The sequence below is a fragment of the Parasteatoda tepidariorum genome, chromosome 5, assembly GCF_043381705.1.
Source record: "Parasteatoda tepidariorum isolate YZ-2023 chromosome 5, CAS_Ptep_4.0, whole genome shotgun sequence".
In the NCBI taxonomy this organism is placed as follows: Eukaryota; Metazoa; Arthropoda; class Arachnida; order Araneae; family Theridiidae; genus Parasteatoda; species Parasteatoda tepidariorum.
The window spans coordinates 84,126,700-84,149,061 of record NC_092208.1 but is presented as its reverse complement, the minus strand read 5'-3'; the positions used below and the strand labels follow the sequence as shown (position 1 = coordinate 84,149,061).

At 30.0% G+C, this 22,362-nt stretch overlaps 2 protein-coding genes across 4 annotated transcripts in view; one reads left to right on the top strand and one right to left on the bottom strand.

The window, feature by feature from the left end:
* LOC107441090 (endosome/lysosome-associated apoptosis and autophagy regulator family member 2) overlaps positions 1–4,159 on the bottom strand; it is a 66,360-nt gene extending 62,201 nt beyond the window's left edge. For both annotated transcript variants that reach the window (XM_043039662.2, XM_043039663.2), the window contains exon 1: positions 3,855–4,159. In XM_043039662.2, the coding sequence (XP_042895596.1) occupies positions 3,855–3,962 (108 nt within the window). In that variant the 5' untranslated portion in view covers positions 3,963–4,159. The remainder of the gene's footprint in view (positions 1–3,854) is intronic.
* Positions 4,160–5,387: 1,228 nt separating this feature from the next.
* LOC107441091 (uncharacterized) lies at positions 5,388–21,649 on the top strand. 2 transcript variants are annotated; one of them, XM_016054238.3, is made up of 8 exons: positions 5,388–5,691; positions 8,834–8,927; positions 10,796–11,020; positions 11,835–12,026; positions 14,841–14,992; positions 18,064–18,225; positions 19,623–19,764; positions 21,496–21,649. In XM_016054238.3, the coding sequence occupies exons 1-8, from the start codon at positions 5,507–5,509 to the stop codon at positions 21,529–21,531; spliced, it is 1,188 nt and encodes a 395-aa protein (XP_015909724.2). In that variant the 5' UTR covers positions 5,388–5,506; the 3' UTR covers positions 21,532–21,649. The 2 variants fall into 2 exon arrangements, with proteins under 2 accessions (XP_015909724.2, XP_015909723.2); XM_016054237.3 differs by having other exon boundaries at positions 8,834–8,948.
* Positions 21,650–22,362: the final 713 nt, after the last annotated feature.

Genomic DNA, 22,362 nt, shown 5'->3' with positions numbered 1-22,362 from the left:
TGGCAAGATTTAGAAGGCAAGTATTTACAACAAATACTGAACAAATCCAGCTTCAAGAAGCCATTTAAATTGCACTTTACCCAAACTGTCGAAAAGTGGCTGAGCTTTAATTTATTACCAAATTTTTCATACCGTGTATGAGGCTTATAATAATGCTGCTACAATTAAGAACAATGTTTAAAAGTTCATCAACTATTCTGTTGTGATAATCTTAAAATAACCTGACTTTTTAAAAAAAACTTTTAACATTTTTTTTTTGCAGCAGTTAACGTCATTCTATACGCGAACCAATCAGAAAAAAAAATCGAAACTATTTCAGTAAATTTAATAAGATTTAGTATCCCTTAAGATGAGATTTATTTTCTCCATTCCAATAAAGGAGAAAGTGGTGAAAAACATCTAAGTAATGGGCCTTCTGGTTAGTCAAATAGAAATCTAGTAATTATTGGATTGTAATGTGATTTGATAGACCGATTGTGATAGATAGATTGTAATGTGATTTAATAGATAGATGTGACTTAATAGATTAATAGTATATTTGATTAGATTGTAATGCGATGTAATTTGATAAATCAATCTTTACCAGTACACCATTTCTAGAAATAAATAAATAAAGTTAGTTATAGATCGCAAGAAAAAGCAGTCCAAAAAAAAAAAACAGCATTTATGCTCCCTTAACATTGTGCACTCTTAACATTTTATAGGCTTATAATACTGTTACTACATGTAGCAGTTAAAAAATCAATATCCAATTCCTCACTATGCTATTAAGTAATTGCTTTAGGCTGCACATGGTTTACTTATTTACTTAGTCATAAATATTTAACATTTGTGAGGGTGGTACGATTTCAGGAGCAGGTGGTACGAATTAGGCAACCAGTTTCCTAAATTACAGGTTTGCAATATAGTGTTAGAGGAGAGTTTCCTAAATCGTAACACTTTTCACGTTTAAGTTTTTATCATTGACAAATCACTGACAATCACATTTGGAATATTTTAATAATAAAATATAGTCATTCGGCTACGTTTATTATTTTTTAGAGTGAACTTGCTGTACAAATGTTATTTTTTTGGTCATAATATTTGTTCAGCAAGTACACCGTAAAAAGTTCCGGATCAAACTACGGTAAAAAATACCTTCTTACCGTGAAATCCTGCTTGCAGGTCTTGCAAAAACAATTTTCAGTACACTCCAAAAATTTCCGTATAAAACTACGGTATAAAGTACAGGCACTTTAGATGCATCATCCGTAAAATTCATTTTAATGTAAAATTTGTCTTTATCGTAAAATATTATACTAATTACTGAAATAAATTATTAATTTTATTATAATAACACACAGTAATGTTTACCTAATTAGAGTGATTCACGGTACGGTAATTTTTATTTTAAAAATGACGGTATATTAGATTTTTTGTTCTACATGTTCCGGTAAAAAGTGCTGGCACATCCTTCCATTATTTGATCTAGAATTATTTACAGTGTACTTGCTGCATAAATATTATTACAAAAAAGTAATATTTGCGCAGCAAGCACTCTGAAGAAATATAAAAGTAGCCGAATGACTGTATTTTATTATTTAAATATTTCAAATGTTAGTAATCAGTGATCAGTAACAGATAAAAATTTAAAAATGAAAAAATGTTACGATTTAAGTAACTCTCCTCTAACACTATATTGCAGACCATCGATATTTCGAGAAATTAATCATAAGCTCAAAAACACATGTTATCAATGAACAACGTTATGAATGAAATAAACAAATGAACGAACAATGCTATAAATGAAATTTGTGATAAGTTATAATTTAAATGGCAGTCACGGTCTTTAAGTAATATTTCTATTCCCAAAATTATAAATATTTGTCAAATTTTTTTCTCCATAAGATCAAGAAACCCTTTTCTTTCTTCAACTTAAGGACCTAACAACTTTTAATTAAACAGCAAATTATTTCGACAACGATGTCACAGCCCTGTCTTTCTACTCAATAAGAATTCACTACATTATAAAAATAACACCCATGAGAAAGAGATATTTATTTCCCCTTCATTTAAATAAGATGTTTAGTTAAAACTTGGTAAAGAAATCATACTTTTGAAAAGATAAAACACAGTTTGCTTTATATTTGCTTGTTTTTCTCTAAAATTTAAATTATTGTGTATGCATACCTAAATATGTTTTTAATACGCTAAACACGCTTTCATTAAGCTAACATCAAATGTGTTCAGAGGCATCGGTAAGGCATATACCAACAATGCTAAAACTGACCTTTTCTCGATGTATCTTTTCTCAGCATCTAAACAAGATATTTCTTCAGTTTTTTTCCCCACAGAATTCCCCCAGAATTTCCCCACAGTGTAAACATGTATATTTACATATACATGTTTACACTGTGATAACTGTTAATACATATCTTTGGCAAGAATTGTTTTTCAGAATTATGAACTGAGAACTTTAATTTTTAAAAAAAATTCATCAACAATCTTTCATAGCTCAAAAAGTATTCTGTTAACGCTAAAACATCATCACCGTATACAACTGATACACTGCTGGACAGTTGCTAAGGACGGATAACGCTATCATCCATAGCTACCACAAAATGAAAGGAAGCAAAATGTGGAAAATTAGAATAAGTGCGGGATATAGTAAGAAGAGGTATGCGTATGCAAATTTTTTTTCCACGTCTGTTCATCACGTGATAGCGCTGATAAGAGCTTTAAAGGTTTTGACGCGTGCGGAGAGTTGTTGTTTCAAGTCAAAGTTTTATAGGAAAGATTTAGTTGACGAACTTGACATTTTCGTCATGTCTTCCCGATATCACTTAGATGATTTTAAGCGTGGCCGAATTATTGGAAAGATCGAAGAAGGGCGAAAAATAACAGATGTTGCCAGGGTGTTCGACATCGCTCACAGCGTTGTTTCACGTATGTGGAAATCATTTAAAACTACTGGAATGTGTAGTAGGCGGCACGAGGGAGGTCGTGTTAGAAGTACGACGCCTGCAGAAGACAGATACATCGTCCTATCAGCAAAAAGGAACAGGCGCACCACAGCTCAGCAGGTGGCAAATCAGTTTCTTGCTGCCACAGGAAAGCAGATCTCTCGAAAAACTGTTGCCAGATGTTTGAGGGGAGGAGGACCATACTCCCGCAGACCTGTAGTGTGAGTCCCATTGACCAGGCAGCACCGTACTGCCCGTTTGTAATGGTGTCGTGAGCATCACAATTGGACTGAACAGGACTTGGCATGCGTACTGTTCTCAGGTGAGAGTAGGTTCAGTCTGTCATCGGATTGTAGACGCCAACTGATCTGGCGCGAGAGTGGTACTGGTTTTCGTCCAGAAAATATCCAGGAAAGGGACCGATATCCGACATGCAGTGTCATGGTGTGGGNAAATTTGTAAAGCACTCTTAAAAATATATAAATAAAGATTACAACTTTTAAACTAATTCTATTTTGAACAAATATAAATTGGTACTTGTACACGCTTTTGAACTAACATTACACAATTTTGTTCATCACATATCAGTTTTGATTGCATAATCGGTGAATGGTACACATGGTATAAGTCAACGAATTAAAATTTGTTCGAAAACAATCATCACTCTTCTAATTATCTTCATTATAAATTCATTTCAATACTATAAGATTTTTTCAATTTACGCTTTTAGAATTATATGTAACAAAAAACACGATAAATGATCGAGAAAATCAATTAGAGCTGAGAGCGACTCATTTATAGCATATTTGTTTTGAAATTGATTTATTTCTCTTTTATTTTCAGACGAATTAAAGAAAAACAATTAAAAAACCAATTAAAGCCTTAAAATTATTATTAAATTTAATAACTTACTGGCAAGCATGTCGGTAGTTCATCTGCAATGCATAGCTTTCCTGCCAAACTTATAAGCCATACGGAGAAGTAGACTGTATTTTTCCAGACGTTTTTTTCCCACATCATCTTTTTTAAAAAAAAAGTTGTTTGATTAGATTCACTAATGTCAAAAATACATGCACTTAAATAAGCTTGTCAGTATTTGCCATGTTTTTTACAATGGATTTCAAAAGATAAATATTTATAATCTAATTCGTAGTACAATTCACCACATTTCTGTCTCGCGTGTCCTTATACGAGAGTCGCGCGCTCTTCGGCATCTGGCTCTTGCAGGGAAACGGAAAATAGATTGGTTTTAGGGTTGTTAGTTTTATTAAGACAAAGCAGGGTTGCATCTTTTTGTCGTGTATCTTTAGTCACGTTTTTTTTTCTTCTTTTTCTTGAAGGTTTCATAGGAGTCCTTTGATTTCTGTTTTTTTTCTTTCCCTCTTTTAAAATCATTATTGCAAAAATCATATTAATAAAATAAGAATGATTTTGTAAATACATTAAATATAACTAAAATGGAATATTATATTTCATTTTTTAATGAAATGTAACATTTGTAAATGAAATGTAACTAATTGTTTGACTCAACGGTTGAAATTTTGAATTACATTAAAAATATCTTTAATAAAATAAGAATTTTTTTCTTTCAAGTACGGATATCAAAGATAAATTCCGAAAAAGTTTTAGGATAAAGCTTGCTGAACTTACCAAAAATTAATTTTTTTATAATGCTTATTTAAACTTTTTTTAAAATTTTAATAAGCTTACAAATTTTTGTTATAAAAATTCTAAAAATATTCTTTTAAAAAATCGTTTTCTATGTATCTAAATACAAGAATTATTTTTTTAAAAAATCAGCAATGAATGTGCAAACGATAATTATTGTATTTATATATATAAAAAAGTGGTGATGGGGGACTAGTTTATGAACATGTAATAGAATGTTTTCAAAATTGAGAAATCAGAAAACAGCTGATTTTCCCCTTAGATTTATAAAAACTAGACACAAAATCATTTGAGGGGAAAAAAACATATGATTGACTGTTTCTAGTACATTACTTTTTTTTTTTAAATACACAATTGAAGGATAATTTTTAAGCTTGAAGTTTATAACATATGTATCACAATCAAAAAATAAGAAAATTTTGACTCGATCTCGATAGGCCAACACTCTACTTTAAACACATCCAGTTTTAAAAAAAATAACATTTTGTGTACTGCAAATTATAAACAAGAAACTAGCTAATAAATATCAACTTATAATTAAAATTATTTCATAAATTTTAAATTAAATTATAATAATGGATTGGAAGAAATATTAAATATTTTACAAAGTTAACTAAATTCTACAAATGTTGAACATATCACGTTGACGATGATATATAAAAAAAGAACACTGATTATGAGTGTTCGTTCAAGCTGTTTTGTTCATATATATATATTAATTTTCTATAATACTCTTAATTTTCAATTTATTTCAAAGTTAGTTACTTTCTACGCGGAAATGGCAACAGTTTAAATTAAAAAAAATTAAGTCATGTAAATATTTAGAACAACTATTCATTTTTGTAGTTTTTCCTCTTTTCAGACGATAAATTATTTAGTTCTTTTCAGAATCGTAAATGGGGGACGAAACTCTAGTTCTCAAGCAAGACATTATAGGAACTATTTCTAATAACAATAACAACGTAGTTGAAAATTCATTTAGAAATGAAGAAAAGCTAAAGAATATAGTTGATGAGTTTGGTGAGCAAGAAAATCCAGATGATGGGCTCAATGAATCTCCTTTTTCGGAAACGCAAGAATAGTATTTCTATTATATTAGTCAAACTAAATTTCATGCATAATTTTACATAGTTTATGTTTTTAAAATTTTTACTTCGTTTCCTGTTTTGATTGTAAAAAATTGTCTTTTTGTGATTATTAAGTTTTTTATAGCAAAATATATTACTCAGATAAAATTATTTTGGCGACTAATATTGATCGTAATTATTAGCCAATTGTAAAAGTAATTCGTAAAACATGGCGACAAATACCCATTTTTTCTTGTTTATCTTTTAGGTTTTTTAAAGATGCCAATATTGTTGCAAAAAAAAAAGATTTCTTTTTAAATTAGAAAATTATAGAAAAAATTAAAATTATTAAATTTAACATACAACTTTTTGTAGTTTTTTAAAATAAATTTATATTTCTGTGAAAACAATTAAATGATAATTTACTTTTCATGTGACGAAGAGAAATACTTTCAGCAATATGGTAGTACTTATCCGTAAATTGGTGACCATAAAAAACCTATTACAACCATAGAACTTTTATTACTTACCTACATTATGCACAAACTTATTACCACAGCACGTATTATTTTTAATCCTAAACGTAATAGTATCCATTATCAAATTAATAAAGCAACACTGGCGTCAACAATAGTAAGGCGATTTTATACGGCCTCCTTTAACCGACAAGTAAGATGGTATCCCTTTGGTACTTTATGATTAATAAAAGGGCTACCTTTGATAACTTTAGGTTATGGTTTAGTAACTTTTAGTGCTTATCTTTATCAGCTGCAATCTTTTACTCATATGAGGATATTTTCTAGAAGCAACCAAATTTATGCTTTATTATATGTTTATTGGTTTATAAAATTTGTTTTAAAATTATTTAGACGACCAGGATCTCATTCATACGTTAATTGTGTCGTAAACTTTTTAAGGGTACTTTTCATTTCGTGGGTCCTTAAAAAAATCACCTAAGAATTATTGTAGCCAATGATGTTTAATATTTAATTGTTGTATTAGGCACGACTAGTATTGTGATATTAATTACTTACTGTATTTACATAGGTATCTATAACATAAATATTATTATAGTTTTTTTTACGGCTCCTCGAAACGGATTAATATCATCGCGAAAAAAAAAACAATGGGGAAGGAAAATAAATTTTATTGTTATTATGCAACCATTTTGACAATTTTCTTTAACAGAACGCTTAAAAGGTGTCGGTTTCCAAATTTGTTCCTTTAATATAAAAACAAAGATCGTCTAACTCTAATACTAGCCAGCTTTGTGTACCACAATAAAAACTGTTTTAAAAAGTATAATAGATGTAAAAGCTGCTATTTGGTTCGTTTGGTTGGAAAACAGCTTATTTGAGATTAGAATACTTTTTCTAATTTAATAAGCAGTTATACTTTATGAATTAGAAAAAAAGAAACTCGTGTTGTTGGCGGCTACGCAAGAATACTAAAATTAATATTAAAAAATTACAAATCCTTAAAAAAATACACTTTCCATTAATCTACTAAGAGTGAGAGAATAATTTTTATTCAAAATCCTGAGGCAACGAAAACTTAAAAAATTAGATACTCAATGCTTTTTCGCTTCTCATTCTTTTGCGTTCACATGCTTACTTAAACTTTTGTGGTTAAAAAATCATTTTAACTTTTTTAATTAGCTGATAATAAAAATAATGTAGTTTAAAATAGATTTTTTTAATATTAATTTTTAATCTTTTGTTACTTCAATATTATTCCAATAGTGATGAATATACTGAAAGAGCAACCATAAAGTTCGATTATGCTTCCTTCCCGCCTTTGAGGAGCTATAGTTCTTCTGCTGGTGAGATTCTAATGCAGTTTTCACCTAGAATTAGTGGTAATAGCTTCTAAAAGAGAAATTATTGAAAACTAGTGGGCTATGCCCCCTGCTCACTAACGCTTCCAAACATTGCTTTACAATCTTATATGGTTTGCTTTGCAAACCATGCCCGCTTTGCTCGCTACTAAAAGTTAAACCCTTTTGACATGTGGTTTAGCATAAAATCGTACGAATTTAGACTAATTACCTTTATAAGAAATTAAAGTTTTTAGTCAATACTAAATTATTGGAATAAAAGCTTTGAAATTGAAATAAATGGCATGCTGTATAGATTCACAACTTTGTTAAAAACACAATTATAAATTTTAGAGCTGTGAGTTATCACTGTAAAATGATCTAAATATTATTAAGAGAGATTGGAATAAGTTATATTAATATAGAAAAACACAGGAGAAACTAAAAATTAATTATACTTAAAAAACGAAACAGCATCATATTTCAAAGAATAAAATTATTGTGATTGAATCTGCTTAAGTGTAATTTAAACATACTATAGAACAGTTTGGATATTAAGATGAACTACTAGCTTTTAACCTTTCAGTTCTTCCTGGTTTATATCTCAGTTTGTTTCAGTTTATCGTTGTTCACTCGGGAAAGCTTTTTTATTCAGAAATTTGCAAACGTGTATGTTTACGCTTTCCCGCTTATGACAGCTTACACGCTTGATATTCAACTTTTTTGTTGCCAACGCTAAAAAAAAGACAGAGGAAAACTAAGTATGTTTCATATTTATAAAATGACTGTATACTAATCTTGTAGAAGTAAAATTGACTAAATATTAAAAGAGAGAACAAATAACGTGCTAAATATTTAAGTGTTAATGCTAATTTTATGAGAAAAATGAAACTTGTTGCCAAACATTTCGTCTGCATGTAGAAGAATTTCAAAAATATGTATAAAAGATTTCTTCTTTTCGTAAATTTAATAGATTATACGATTTCCCCTGTCTCCACACTTTTCCTCTCTCCGTTACCATGGTATCCGCAAATCTTGCTTTTTTTCCCCCTCGCTTGCATATATTCCTACTTCTGAAATATTCAGTCTTAGGGAGAGGGGGTAGAAAGCTTTTCATAACCATGGTAATCGAGGGGGAAAAAGCTTGAATAGTGGTAAGATCGCGTATGCTTAAAATGTCTACTTAATTTACGAAGAGTATAGTACGTAAGAATACTGTAAAGTTTTTATTTATCTGCATGGATCTCGTTTGTAGCACAACACATCACTGTTTTAAAATTTCAGTACTGCTTAAAAATAATTTACACTACCAAATCATCATAAAAAATGTTGATTTTCAGTTTGGCAAGCGATGACGGAAACAAGAATATCACTATGCTATCTGCAGATTCCGATCTTGGCAGAAAGTTGGATCTTCAAAACACTGGGATAAAAGTTAGTGTTCAATATTCAAAAGTAAGATTTATTTAAGCTATGAAAATATATATAACTTAGATGCTTATTTTACTCGTGCAGAAAAAAAACGCTATTTGCTATCATATATAATAGAATATTTTCTAACATTATTTAATAAGTAAGCGTTTTAGGAATCACTGATAAAAATACTAATTTTTTTTGGACAGTGAGGATATCAATTAAGAGTTGGTAAGCTCATCTATAACAGTAACACGAGATTAGAGATTTTAGGAAAATGAATTTCAAGGTTCATAGTCCTTTATAAAACTAACATTGCAACTTCATTTTAAAATATGTTATTACATGTTAAATGACAAAATACAAAAGTTATACAAAAACGATGGAATAGTTTGTGAGTTTAAATAAGTTTCATTTTTTAAAATTTCCTTTCTCTAAAATCTTTCTACCAATTCTATACAAATGAAGGATTTTGTCATTTAAAACAACGCAATTTCAAATTACATAAAAATTGTATCTCGCAATTCAAAATTTTTTCGACCATTTTTTATTATGTAATAAGAAATAAATTTTTATGAGAATTATCTATGGAAAGGTGGGTTTTAAAATTCTGTGTCAAATTTTTCTTCTCCTTTGGTGAAATGGTTACAAAAATAAGACGAAAAAAACAAACAAATAAACTGCTCTCCTGACTTAATTATTGGGACCATATTTTTCAGATAGCAGCTACCTCGATATTCTGAGGGATAGAGCGTTCAAGGGAGGCTCAAGGGATAGAGCTCTCGCCTTACAATTAGGTGAAACGGGTTCAAATCCCAGCGATGGCTGGTTGATTCGAATTCCGCACCCGGCTCGCACCGACCACAGTGCTGACGTAAAATATCCTCAGTGGTAAATATCATGGGTGGTAGACCCTCAGTGTAGACCCTTTGCCGTCAGTCTAACCGTGGGAGGCTTTCGCGGTGTTCTTCNGCGCGCCGAAGCTTATCAATTAAAACGTATTAGCGTTTTATATAATATAGATCAGACATATGATGCTCACTACGTGCTCTTGAGCGCCGAAGCCTATCAATTAAAAATGAAAACTGTTGCCAACGTGAGAAAAGAAATATCATCGGTTTTATTGATACATACGTATTAGCGTTTTATATAATATAGATTTTTGTGCGAATTATCTATGGAAAGGTGGGTTTTAGAATTCTGTGGCAATTTTTTTTTTTCTTTGGTGAAATAGTTACAAAAATAAGGCGAAAAAAAAAACAAACTGCTCTCCTGACTTAATTACTGGGACCATATTTTTCAGATAGCAGCTATCTCGATAATCTGAGGTAAGAGCCGTGATGGCTCAAGGGATAGGGCGTTCGCCTTCCAATGAGGGGAAACGGGTTCAAATCCCAGTGATGGCTGGTTGATTCGGATTCCGCACCCGGCTTGCACCGACCACAGTGCTGACGTAAAATATCCTCAGTGGTAGACAGATCATGGGTTAGAGTCCCTTTGCCGCCAGGCCAACCGTGGGAGGCTTTCGTGGTTTTCCTCTCCATGTAACACAAATACGAGTTAGTTCCCTCAAAAAGTGCTCCACGAAGGCAAATTTCTCCCAAGACTTGATCCAGGAGTCTTCTGGATTGGGTTCAAAATTACAAGGCTACGGAGTTGAACATTGGTAGTTCGAAGCCCAAAATTAGGTCGGCTGTTCAACAACGGTTATTAATTTGAGGTAGCAACTAATAAATAAATTAAGGGTATATTTATTAAGACAAAATACGATCTATCTCTAGGTCTGAAAGTGAAAATCCGATCATTAGTTGAAAAATTATTCATGTTTCCATTTTTAACATATAACATCATTTTTATGTACTTTAATTGATTTTTATATACTATTTCAGAAACAGAACATGGGGTCAGCAAATTTTGCACCAAATACGGAAGAATTTCAGAGAGGTCGAGCTGAGGTTATTCGCTTACAAGCTGTAACCAATAATAATCAGCAATCACTGGAAAAATCTTCACTTTGTAATTTAAGCGATGTGGCGCCTGAAAATTCGACTCACAAAGTATATATTAATGAAGATTTGGATATTATTACAAATGAATCCACTGTATCATCTCAGGTAATGCTAAATTTAATTTATTGATTTTTTTTTGAAACTACGAAAAGTTGCATTGAAATAAATTTTAAATTATATGTAAAAATAAAAAAAAATTAATATTTAAATATAAGGAAATAACGGTTTGGGAATTTTTTTTATAACATTTGTTACGTCAAAAAAAGTAACAAAATGTTTTAGTACATTTACTTATACGTTTGCACAAACACATACCTATGCATATGCAGTACATTTACTTATTGTTCTAAAATGTTTGATTTTTTTCTTCTGTTACATGCAGGCTACTAATTATTTCGAAACTATTTGAAGTGTAGAATGAAATATTTAGTAACATAAATTTTTTTATGTGCAAAAAATGGATAAAATAAGCTGAATTATGATTTCTAAAAAAGATCTGTTTCACACGACGAGAATAGTTTTTAGGAAAACGTAATTCTTTATTCTTGAACTTTAATTATTTTATTTTGAGCTAGAAAGCTCGATGGGAAATTTTGTTACTTTTTTCATTCGAATTTAACATTAAGAAGTTGATATAAACAAGCGAAATAGTAAATAAAATATGAATATTTGATTAGATATAAATGAAATCATTGCTGTTAAAAACTGTCCTAACTCTCGATACCCCTGACATCGTTCCACGGAACCCTAGGAAACCGCAGCACTAAGTTCTTCATTTGTTGTTAATTTCTCTAATTATTTTTTTAGTAGATACGCTTGAAATACCTATTATTTTGTATACCTCCGTGAAAACAAAAACTATTCTACTATATATATTGAATATAGACGCTATAATTACATATGCATCTCTTAATTCCAGGTATCAACTGCTCCACTGAAAGAAATGCCAGTGTACTTAACACAAAATGATTTTCAAAATATAAATCCGAATGTGGGATCGGATATTCTTCAAACTGCAGTATCCAGTATTACAGAAAATATTGGAACAACATACCAACAAGTCATGTTGGACGTTCAACCCCCTGAATATACTATGTTAAACGCAAAAAAGGTAAACTATTAATAACCTGGAAAAAGGTGTGTCTGTTATTGAAAACACAAGGTAGCCAACTTGTAGAAATGCTTTTCAGTACAAAAAAAAAAAAAAAAAAAATATTTTTTCAAGTCAAAATGAAACATTTATAAGCCATGCAATTATTTAGTATTAAATAAATATATAATCCCAAGAAACTGAAACGGTAAGATATTACTTCATTCACTTCAAAAATATACAAATTGAAAATAACAATCGACATGTTTAAAATGCTTAAGAATAGGCGCCCATTTTTAAAGACTTGTTAGACGCCAATGAGAATAAACGAAAGTGATTAGAATTATAAAACGAAAAACTGCCATAGAAAAATTAAGGTGAGAAACAAATCAAGAAAATCCACAATAGTCGAGAGAGATAAAAAAAAAAGAATCGTCAATTGCTGAAACGTCTATAGCACGTCAATCTAGCACAACCAATTGTTGAAACGTCTAAAAAAGTCGATCTGTTGTTGTTTCTAATGCCACTTGCCATACTAGCAAGCCTGCTTGGTGAAACCGAGCAAATTTAAGGCAGAGTGTGCGTTTCTTGTTTTTCAATGGCGCCATCTATGGCCAAGAATTCGACTTCTGCCGCTTATAGGGCGGACACATTCATACATCCACAGATCGTAATTTTGACCCGAATCAGAGAACGATCGATCCCCAATCCAGTACCCCCAGAGGTATTGATTGAAAGTCGATCTATTCATGTCTAGCAACTTGTTTTTATTTCAAATCACTTTTGCTTTATCTCATTCACCTTTGGCAAGTCTTAAAAACGAGTGCCTGTTTTTGAGCGCTTGAAACATGTCGATTGTTATTCCCGATTAGTATATTTTAGAAGTGAATGAAGTTTTTAATCAGGTAACATCTTCTTACCGCTTCAGTTTCTTGGAATTATTTGTTCAATATTTAATGGTTTTTTAACTAAAGAGTAGTTAATAATTTACTACCCTGTAGTTTAGAAATTATAAGATGCATAAATTTTTTCCAGATTTAAAAAGGAAAAACATTTTATTATATTAGTTCCATAAAAAATATATTAATTTCACAAATATTAATGATGTAATACACAAATGTAATGAGATTTGAAAACGGAATGTAACTTTTTCCACCATGCTCAAGCTGCTACATCCCAGTATCTCTGGAGCATGTCCTGGACTGCCTCCTCAACATTACCGTTGGGGATCTATTCCTAAAACTATCAATGGTTATCTCAAAGCTTATGGAACATTTCAAAGACCTGCTTTAGAGCTAATCAAAACCATGGGGATCAATTCTACCATCATCACGAATATTTTATAACCGTCGTTGCCTTGTAATTTTGAACACAATCCAGAAGACAAGGGGACTCTTGGATCAAGTATTGGGAGAAATTTTGCTTCCGAGGAAGACTTTTTGATGGAACTAACCCGCATTTGCATTACATGGAGAGTAAAACAAAGAAAACTTCGCACAGTTAGCCTGAAGGCAAGGGGACTTTAACCCATGATCTACCACTGAAGATATTTCGCGTCAGTACTGTGGTCGGTGTGAGCCGGGAGCAGAATTCGAATAAACCAGCTATCGCTGGGATCGAACCCGGGTCATCTCATTAGAAGGCGAGTGCTCTATCCTCTGATCCACCATGGGTCTAAATTGTTCTCTTCAACGTGGAAAAATCGTAATTTATCAATTATCAATAAGGCCGTGGCGGCAAGTCACAAGCTGCAACTTTATAACTCTAACACTCTTCTTCTTAGGCACTACAGCCTGTTACTGGTCTAGACAGTCTCAGTCAGTTTACCCCTTCTAGATCTATTTTATGACTCTAACATTATTCCTGCAAAATTATGCTTTTTCTTTGGAAATATAAATACCCAAGATATTATTCAACACTGCTTTTGTGCAACCTTTAGTTGTTATTTTATGTTGCATAACAGTCATTGAACAGCCAACTCAATTCTGGGTTTACGACTACCAACGCTCAACTCCGTATCCTTGTAATTTTAATCTCAATCCAGAAGACAAGGGAGCTCCTGCACCACCAGAGGTATTGACTTGTTATGGGAACATGGAGGATTCTGTGACCCGACAGATTTAACCTGCATCAGTCACCATTTACTACACGGGGAGTCTTCGGTTGGTGGGGATAGAAACCACGATCTCTTCGACATGGGCCCAGTACCCTACCAACCAGGCCTCCCCTTGGTTGTTATGTAGAAAATGCTTTCTTAAAAAAAAAAAAAAGAGCTTTTGGAAATTAGCGCTTATGTTAAGTGGATTATGTCCAGCATGCCTAATTCATTAGCTTCAAAAAATATCGCAAGTGTGTAATTCCATTTACAAATAAACTACCTTGCGGATGTTTTACGTCAGCATTGTGGTCGGTGCAAGCCGGATGCGGAATTATAGCTTTGCTTCAAGTGTAAGCCACTTAAACTGGGGATTTATTTTTATTTTCCTTGGCGAAAGAATTTCGAAAAGCCATGCAAAGTTTACAAAAGCCTTCCATTACTCCGTTACCTGTAGACACTTAAAACAATCCGTATAAGATGGCATCCCTGCTTATTTTTTAAGGCTATTTTTCAAAGGCTCTGTTTGTGACACGAAATAAAATTTTTAGCCAATGCAATGCTTTTTTTTTATATATAACTGTTATGAGCTTGTAACATATATGTGTAGCTGTTGCATTAAGTTCTGTCCATCTTTATTTAGAGTTTAATGCAAATTTTTTTTTTTTTTTTTTTTAAATTTTCTTTAGTTTCGTAAAATTTTCTTAATCGACAACACAGGATCTTTAAATATTTTACAGGCTTCAGACGTGTCTGCTATGAATGGGTTATCATGGGCAACTAATTCAACTTCTAGCAGTACGACTGCAACCAGCGATTGTTCCACCGCCAGCAATGTTCTTTATCAGACAAGTAGTTTGGGTACCAGCGATGTTTTAAATGAGTATCGTGGGTAAGTAAATTATTGTATAAAATGTATTTTAATTCATTCAAAGTTTTAAGAGTAAAGATGGAATAAAATGGTATTTCCATACCTGCCAACTTTTACGCATTTGGCGTAAAATTTTATTTTAATATTTAAAGTGGTAGTAAATATATATATTCTTTACTTTTATAAACTTAATTTTTAAATGATTTTGATCACCACTATTCTTAAAAAAATTAAGCATCTATATTAATATGTGTTACTACCATGGTCGTCAGCTTAAACTTTTTCAAATACAACATATTTTTTTGCTTAAAATTGAAATTTTAATTCCATTTCAATACCACTGGGAAAAATCATAATGGAAGAGATTAAAAGTTGGCAGGTATGTATTTCATTTTGAATTTTCCTATCCGAAATAAAATGCAATTTTAACCCACTGCTGGTTTAGCAAATGGGCAAAATTAGGAGAAAGTTTCTCCCAAATATTCATTTCCCTATCTAATAACATGGAAAAACCGGTTTTTCTATGCGGAGAAGTTAAACTACGACTTTTTATGTGCAGAACCGTAAGTTGGTTAAAGCTAGCGCCTCCGTGCGTACAGAGCACCAGAATAAATAATAATAATAATACACTTTAAACAATTTTTGATCTAAAGATCGGATTTTCACGTACTATGACTAATGGTTCGACCGCAAATATGTTAGTTAAGTGTGGACGATATTTTAAGTTACGAAATCAGACACAAAAACATATTTCTCTGAATAAACAAACCTTTTTTGTCAGAATTTGATTCTCGATCTTTAAAATATAGGTAGGTAGTAGCCGCAACCTGGGAAATAGGGTTCCAATAGTTTGGTTTGGAGATATTTAAAATCCGATTTCTCAAAAACTTTTCGACCGATTGCGTTCAAATTTTATAATTTGTCATATAAAATTACATTCTTTAAAATGATGTAAAACTTTGTACCATTCAAAATTTTTTCGACTATTATAAAATAAAATAATAACAAAAATATTAAAATTATTTTTTGCATGAAAAATCTGTGGATAAACAAATATTATTATGTGCAGAGTGTTTTTTTATTAGCTTAAAAAATTCTAGAGATGAGCCGAAATAAGCAAAATGTAAAATTAACAATAAGGGGTCCAAACTTAATACCATTCTTCTAACCAAACTACTGGAACCATACTACTACCCATATTTTGGGGGTCAAAAACCATATTCCGTCAACATAAAAAAAAAGTGTCTCATTTTGTAACTTAAAATATCGTCTGCACTAATTAATTAACATATTTTAGGTCATCCCCTTGAACCATTAAGATTGAATAGAAGAATGTGAAGATCCGATCATTAAATCAAAAGTTATTTTTACCACACTGTTCAAGAAATCTTACATTTATATTTTTTTACAGAAGTAAGGTAAAATTAGCTTTTAAATTTACAGTTAATTACAAACAATAGGTACAGAATCATTTACTACAGAAAAAAGAATTTAATATGTCAAATTATAAAACAAAAAATCAAGACTGAGAAAAATAAAAGCAAATAAAGAAAACAATTCTATAAATTGTTTGCTTCTAGCCACATAAGTTTCTGTTATGAGAATATTTACTGTTAATATATTTTTCTAAGTCACTTAAGTAGTTCACTTTAAATATAATTAATTCGCAACTAAACATAGACAAACTTTATAATTTTTAAGAGAATAAAAAATAGTAAAATAAATAAATATCACCATTTTTGAAATATCTTGTAGAAAATTGTCTAATTACACAAATTCGTGACTTTTTCCAGGCTTCTGCAAAATTTTAACTTTTATTATAACAATGAAAAAGCTTTGTAGTTAAGTTATTTTCAATGCCCGTTGAAAGCTAATTAAAAATAGACTCGTAATAAATACTTCTCCTACTGAAGTATAGTAAAACAATAACCCATTCTTTCCACTCCTTAGCATTAAAATGAAATAAAATATGATTCCTTATTCTCCTTTATCTACTTAAAATTGAGGAATGTAAATAAAAGAATTTCTTACAGATATTTTGGAAATCTGTTAAATATTGTTGATAATTTTTTCTTTGTTTGGAAAGCAGTATCTTCCAAGAAGTGCTTTTTCAAAGTTCCAGGAGCGCATTAAATCCGGAGATTCATGTGGCAAACTTGTTACACAAAAGGTCAAATTGCCTTTTTTAGTTACATGAAACATGTTATAGAACTTGATTGTAAATAATCTAAATGTAAATTTTGTAATCTATAGCGGCGCATTAAATGCAACATAAACCTGCATAAAGAATGTTCATGCATATATCACATGAAGTAAGAATTTGAAAGATAAATGAGATCATGGAAATCAGATTATTAAGTTTATAAGCAATTATTAATTTTTTTAAAACTAAAACTTTTTCAAGTTTGTGTTTGCCGAGAAAATCATCTAAATGTATAACAGTAACAAAAAGTAAGAGGTTTTTCAATTCTTAGTATAAAACTAAGAGGCATTAGGAGGAAAGCATGCTTTTATATTTAGGTACTGTTTATTATCAAACTGCCCATTTTGGGAACGCATAATATATGCTGAGATAGATTAGGAGAAACATCAGTGTTTGGAATACCGGTTAAATGCGCATACTGGGCAGTGACCTTAAAAAACATTGCTTTTAGGCATACGGGGCAGTGGCACCTGACTAGACCTAGTATATATTTCGGACATTTTCCAAAGCGACTATGTGATTTTTCAACATTCACTGGTGGAAGTCAACTACCACCAATTTCAATCATTCACAGAAACATATATACAAAATCTCTTGTTTGATAGAAAGTGTTCTGCTTTACATGCATATTATTAAAACAAAATAATTCTCAAAAGTTAATTAAAAAAATGTTATTTGATATAATGGTGGCTAATGGTTAAAGTCTGTTGTCTCCTAATGTTAAAGTAAGTGTAAACTCAAATGTTAATAAAGTTATTTGTCGATCTTTATCTCATAAATATTTATGGTCTGCCTGTTAAATTTTTTTTAAAGAGTATACGTTTTACTCATATTATTGATTTTAATAAATCTATGCTTGTGATCATATTAAGTATGTTGTTTTCAACAGGGTGGAGAATATAGGGATTAATTCTGCTCAGACAATGGAAAGTTTTGTTACAGCTGACAATCAAGTAGTTTATGGTTACAAGGATTCAAATGGAGAAATGCATTTCTTCAGTCCAGCACCCGATGATAGAGAAAGTCACAACGAAAAAGAAAGGCGAAGAAGGTGTGATGGCTTTTTCAATATTAAAATGATATAAACAGTTATTTAAAAAAAAAAAAACTAATGCACCCTTCATATAAGACTTATATAGAGAACCCTTATATAGAGAGACCCTTCATATAGAGAACTGTTTTAATAAATAATTATTAAAACAGTTCTCTTAAAATAACTAAATTGAATAAAAATCTGTGTCTGTTATAAATCACTTTAAACTACTTCTATAGATACTAATTTTTAGACAGTATTTTATATTTCAAATAAACCAAAAACTATAAAAGTTTTCTTGCTTTTTGAAGAAATTGTAAAGAGTTCAGCAAAACATACTGCATCCAAAGTGAAACCTAATTTTGATAGCCATGAAGATTAACTCAATTAATCATAACCATGAACTCTAATCTGTGAACAATTAATTTAATATACAAAAATGAAAAGATTTTTGGTTTTTATTCTTTTAAATATACTTAAGATACATTTATTTAAGAGCATTTTTATTTCTAAAACAATATTTACAAATGTTTTTTTAATGAAAAGTGTATTATTTAACTTTTATAAAAATTAACTTAATTATTTTTGAAAAGATATTCATATATATATATATATATATCTATATATATATAAATATTAATATATATATATATATAAATATTCTTATCATAATAATTTAGGAATTTTTTAGTGTTTGCTTCAGAAACACTGGTCCCCCTTTAATTTAATTATTTTAATTATATAATTTTCCAATGAATGCTAAAATTTCAAAACTTTTATATTAAGCCTATTTTATTACAAGTTTTTGGTCCTAAAATGGTTTAAAACGTTAATAAATAATAATAAAAAAAAAGAATAATCTACTTAAAACATGTGTATAATATCCATAAAAAAATAAGAAATCGGTGTAATAAATAATGGAAAAGTGACCTTTAATATTAAAAAAAAGATTGATAAAAAAACATTTTAAACTTTACTAAGATTGCTACTTCGCAGAAAAATCTTTCGAGTAATTAAACTACCTGTCAGAATTTAAAGTTTGTCGCATATTTGGCATGATGACACCAGACCTTTTTAAAAAAATCATAATGAAAACTTTCAAAAATGTCATTTGTGTTAATGTAAGACTTGCAGTCACTTTAATTCCAAAGGAACTACAAAATTTGGTACCTCTTACAGTAACAATACATCCTGATACATATTTGTTCTCAATATTTACATTTTTCATACGTTTTCAGTATCTATTTTACTAAAATATAATTATTACACTAAAGTAGTTCAATAGGAACAATTTTGTATCAACAAAATTTTATACTACGTCATTTAATAATAAAATGTATTACATAAGTGTTTTAAGTACTTTTTGAGAAATGTATAACTTATTTAACTAACGTACTTTCCATTTTTTATGATAGAAGTCGTGTCTCTATAGCCTGTAATTCTTTGCGAAAAATGATTCCTGGAATAAGTGAGAAAACTGATAAGGCAACAGTTTTTGAGCAAACTGCGAAATATTTGAAATTTTTAAGAGATAAGTTTGGAACACAGTTTGATCAAGTAAGAATATTTCAAAAATTCGAAAGGTCGAGAAAGTATTGATGCGCTGTTAAAACATTTAAAAAGAATTATAATATAGTTAATAAACTGAGTATTACCTTATTACCAATAATATTACCCTACTATAAAAACAAGTTTTAATAGCAGTTCTAATAGTCTGCAATAGTATTGATTGTTTGGACAAAGACTGATAAAAATTTTCTTTCCTGATGTTAATTTTTGTGAACCGTCTTAATTACAACTTTTTTAGTTAAATCATAATTTTTGAGGCAAAGTTTTATTTTATCTAAAATATGTAATTGAAAAATTTAGTAAAATATTAACATACAAATCCAATTTTTAAGTAATCAGCACAGCCAACCTTGGCCAAGTACCCAGCTCCATTTTTAAATGGTTCTATCTTTTAACAGTCACGTCAAGAGTGTCACATAATTTTGACCCTGGTTAAACCCGAACAAGGATTGAGACAGTACCCACCTCTCCTAACTTTCATATCACCACAACCAATAACAAGACAGCAAATAACAGGATAGTATTCAAAATAAAAAAAACAGAATACCTTAATAAATTTTGATTTAATGATGGGATTTTTACGTTTGAAACAGCTATCTTAACAGTTAGAGGGCTCAAAATTTACTGTAGTTTGTTGGCCAAATATCACTAATATCTAACTCAGAATAAAACATATAATAGTAGGCCCTTGAATAAGTGACCAATCCCTGTTAATTGGGTGTAAAAGGATAGTTGTTGATTCTTTTTTTTTCTTTTTGTCCGCAGCGATCAGAATGAGGAAGAAATTTCAGATTCTCCCTATTTTACACAAAAGTCAAGAGAAGCTTGACTTCTCATATTTATGCCAAAAAATTCAGCGAGAAAGGAAAATGGGACTGAAAAATTTAAACAATCTGACACATGAAATAGTGAAGAATTTTTTCATGTTATATATTTTCATATGCTTCTTTAATATGAGGGACTGATGCATTTCTTTGTGTGGAAGAAATTTTTTGAAAGTTATAAGTGAAAGCGGGTACTACTAACATATGAAATCTTTTAGCTTCTGGTCTCTTTAACTAATAAATAAATTTTTTAGTTTTTACTCCTGTGGGTTAAACTGAAATTCGCTTAGAAATTTGAGTCGAACAGGGTTGTCACTCAAATCTGGAAATTTTTTCTTTCTTGTACATATAATACACAATATATTAAGAGGAAAAACACAATCATTGTGCTCCTCAATGATCTATATTAGTCTAGCTATACTAGTTTTAATTGCTGGAAAAATTGAAAGAAATAAGGATTAGCTTAACATATTTAAAACAAATAATAGTAATGAAATAGTTTAGTATGGCTGAAATATCATCCTTAAATATCCCATAGATTGCGTTTTCAGTGGTTACTACTTTTATAAGATGTAAATATGAAATAAAATTCCCTGTATTTTTCCAGTTTGTAAGGAATAACTCAAAATTCCCTGCATTATCCCTGCTATTTTAGGTGATTTTTCAATTCTCTGAATTTTTCAGGTTTTTCCTGTGGAGTGGAAAATCGGTAGAAGATATTTTAAATTTTGAAATCAGATGTAGAAACATACTTTCTTCGAATAAACATACCTTTTTTTCCTTTCCAAAGTGATTTTGATTATTGACGTTTAAAATATAGGGAGTATCTCAAAATATGATCTATCATAAAGAATATTTTATCGTGTAACAAAATGCTTTAACCTTTTTTTTACAGGCTTATTGTGAAAAATACTATCAAGGAAGAAGTTGAAGAAAATGCTGTTAACTTATGTGCACTATTCTGTGTCAGCTATTAGTTGTTATTGAACACAGTACAATGAAAAAATATACTCTGAAATAAAAGTATAACTTAATAATATCAAAACTAAGATGTTATGTTGTTTGATATTTTTTATTTGATTTCTGAGTGTTTGACAGTCTTTATTTAATTTTTATCGTAAATTATTTATCTAGATACTTATTATGAAAGATCTGATCAAATGAAATGGCTATGAAAAGTAAAATGCCAAAATGGTTACTTTCAATATTAGATTTAGAATATAAACATTGATCTTGTAACCCATATTTGAAATAATTATACCTCGCTACCATAGTCACCGCCACAGAGCCAGATGAAAGGCTAGGGAAGTGCTTACTTTTGACAAACTATGGCTGCTCTCCTAACAAAACTAAATTTCTTGAGCTTTTCAGAGAAAAAATAGAAAAATTTTGCAAATCGTTAAGACTAAAAGTAGCATAATTTTAATAAAAATTTAAACATTTATTTATAATTATTAAAAATGTATACCTCAACACTGAAAAAAAATAAAATTAATTCTTTGCACAAAAATTGTTCATGGTTTCAAACCTGAAATTTTCATGATATTGAATAAAAACATTTTTTAAAAAAAAAAATTCATTATATTATTTAATTACTGGATTTAGAGAGGTTTGCTTTAAGATGTAAGAAAGCTGAAATTATTAATTGGAATTTTTTGAAATTAAATATGAATCCATTATTAAAATAGCCCCAATGACAAAAAAAAGATGATAAAAATACCTTTAGATAGATAGAAATACCATTTAAAAGATACAATTTCAT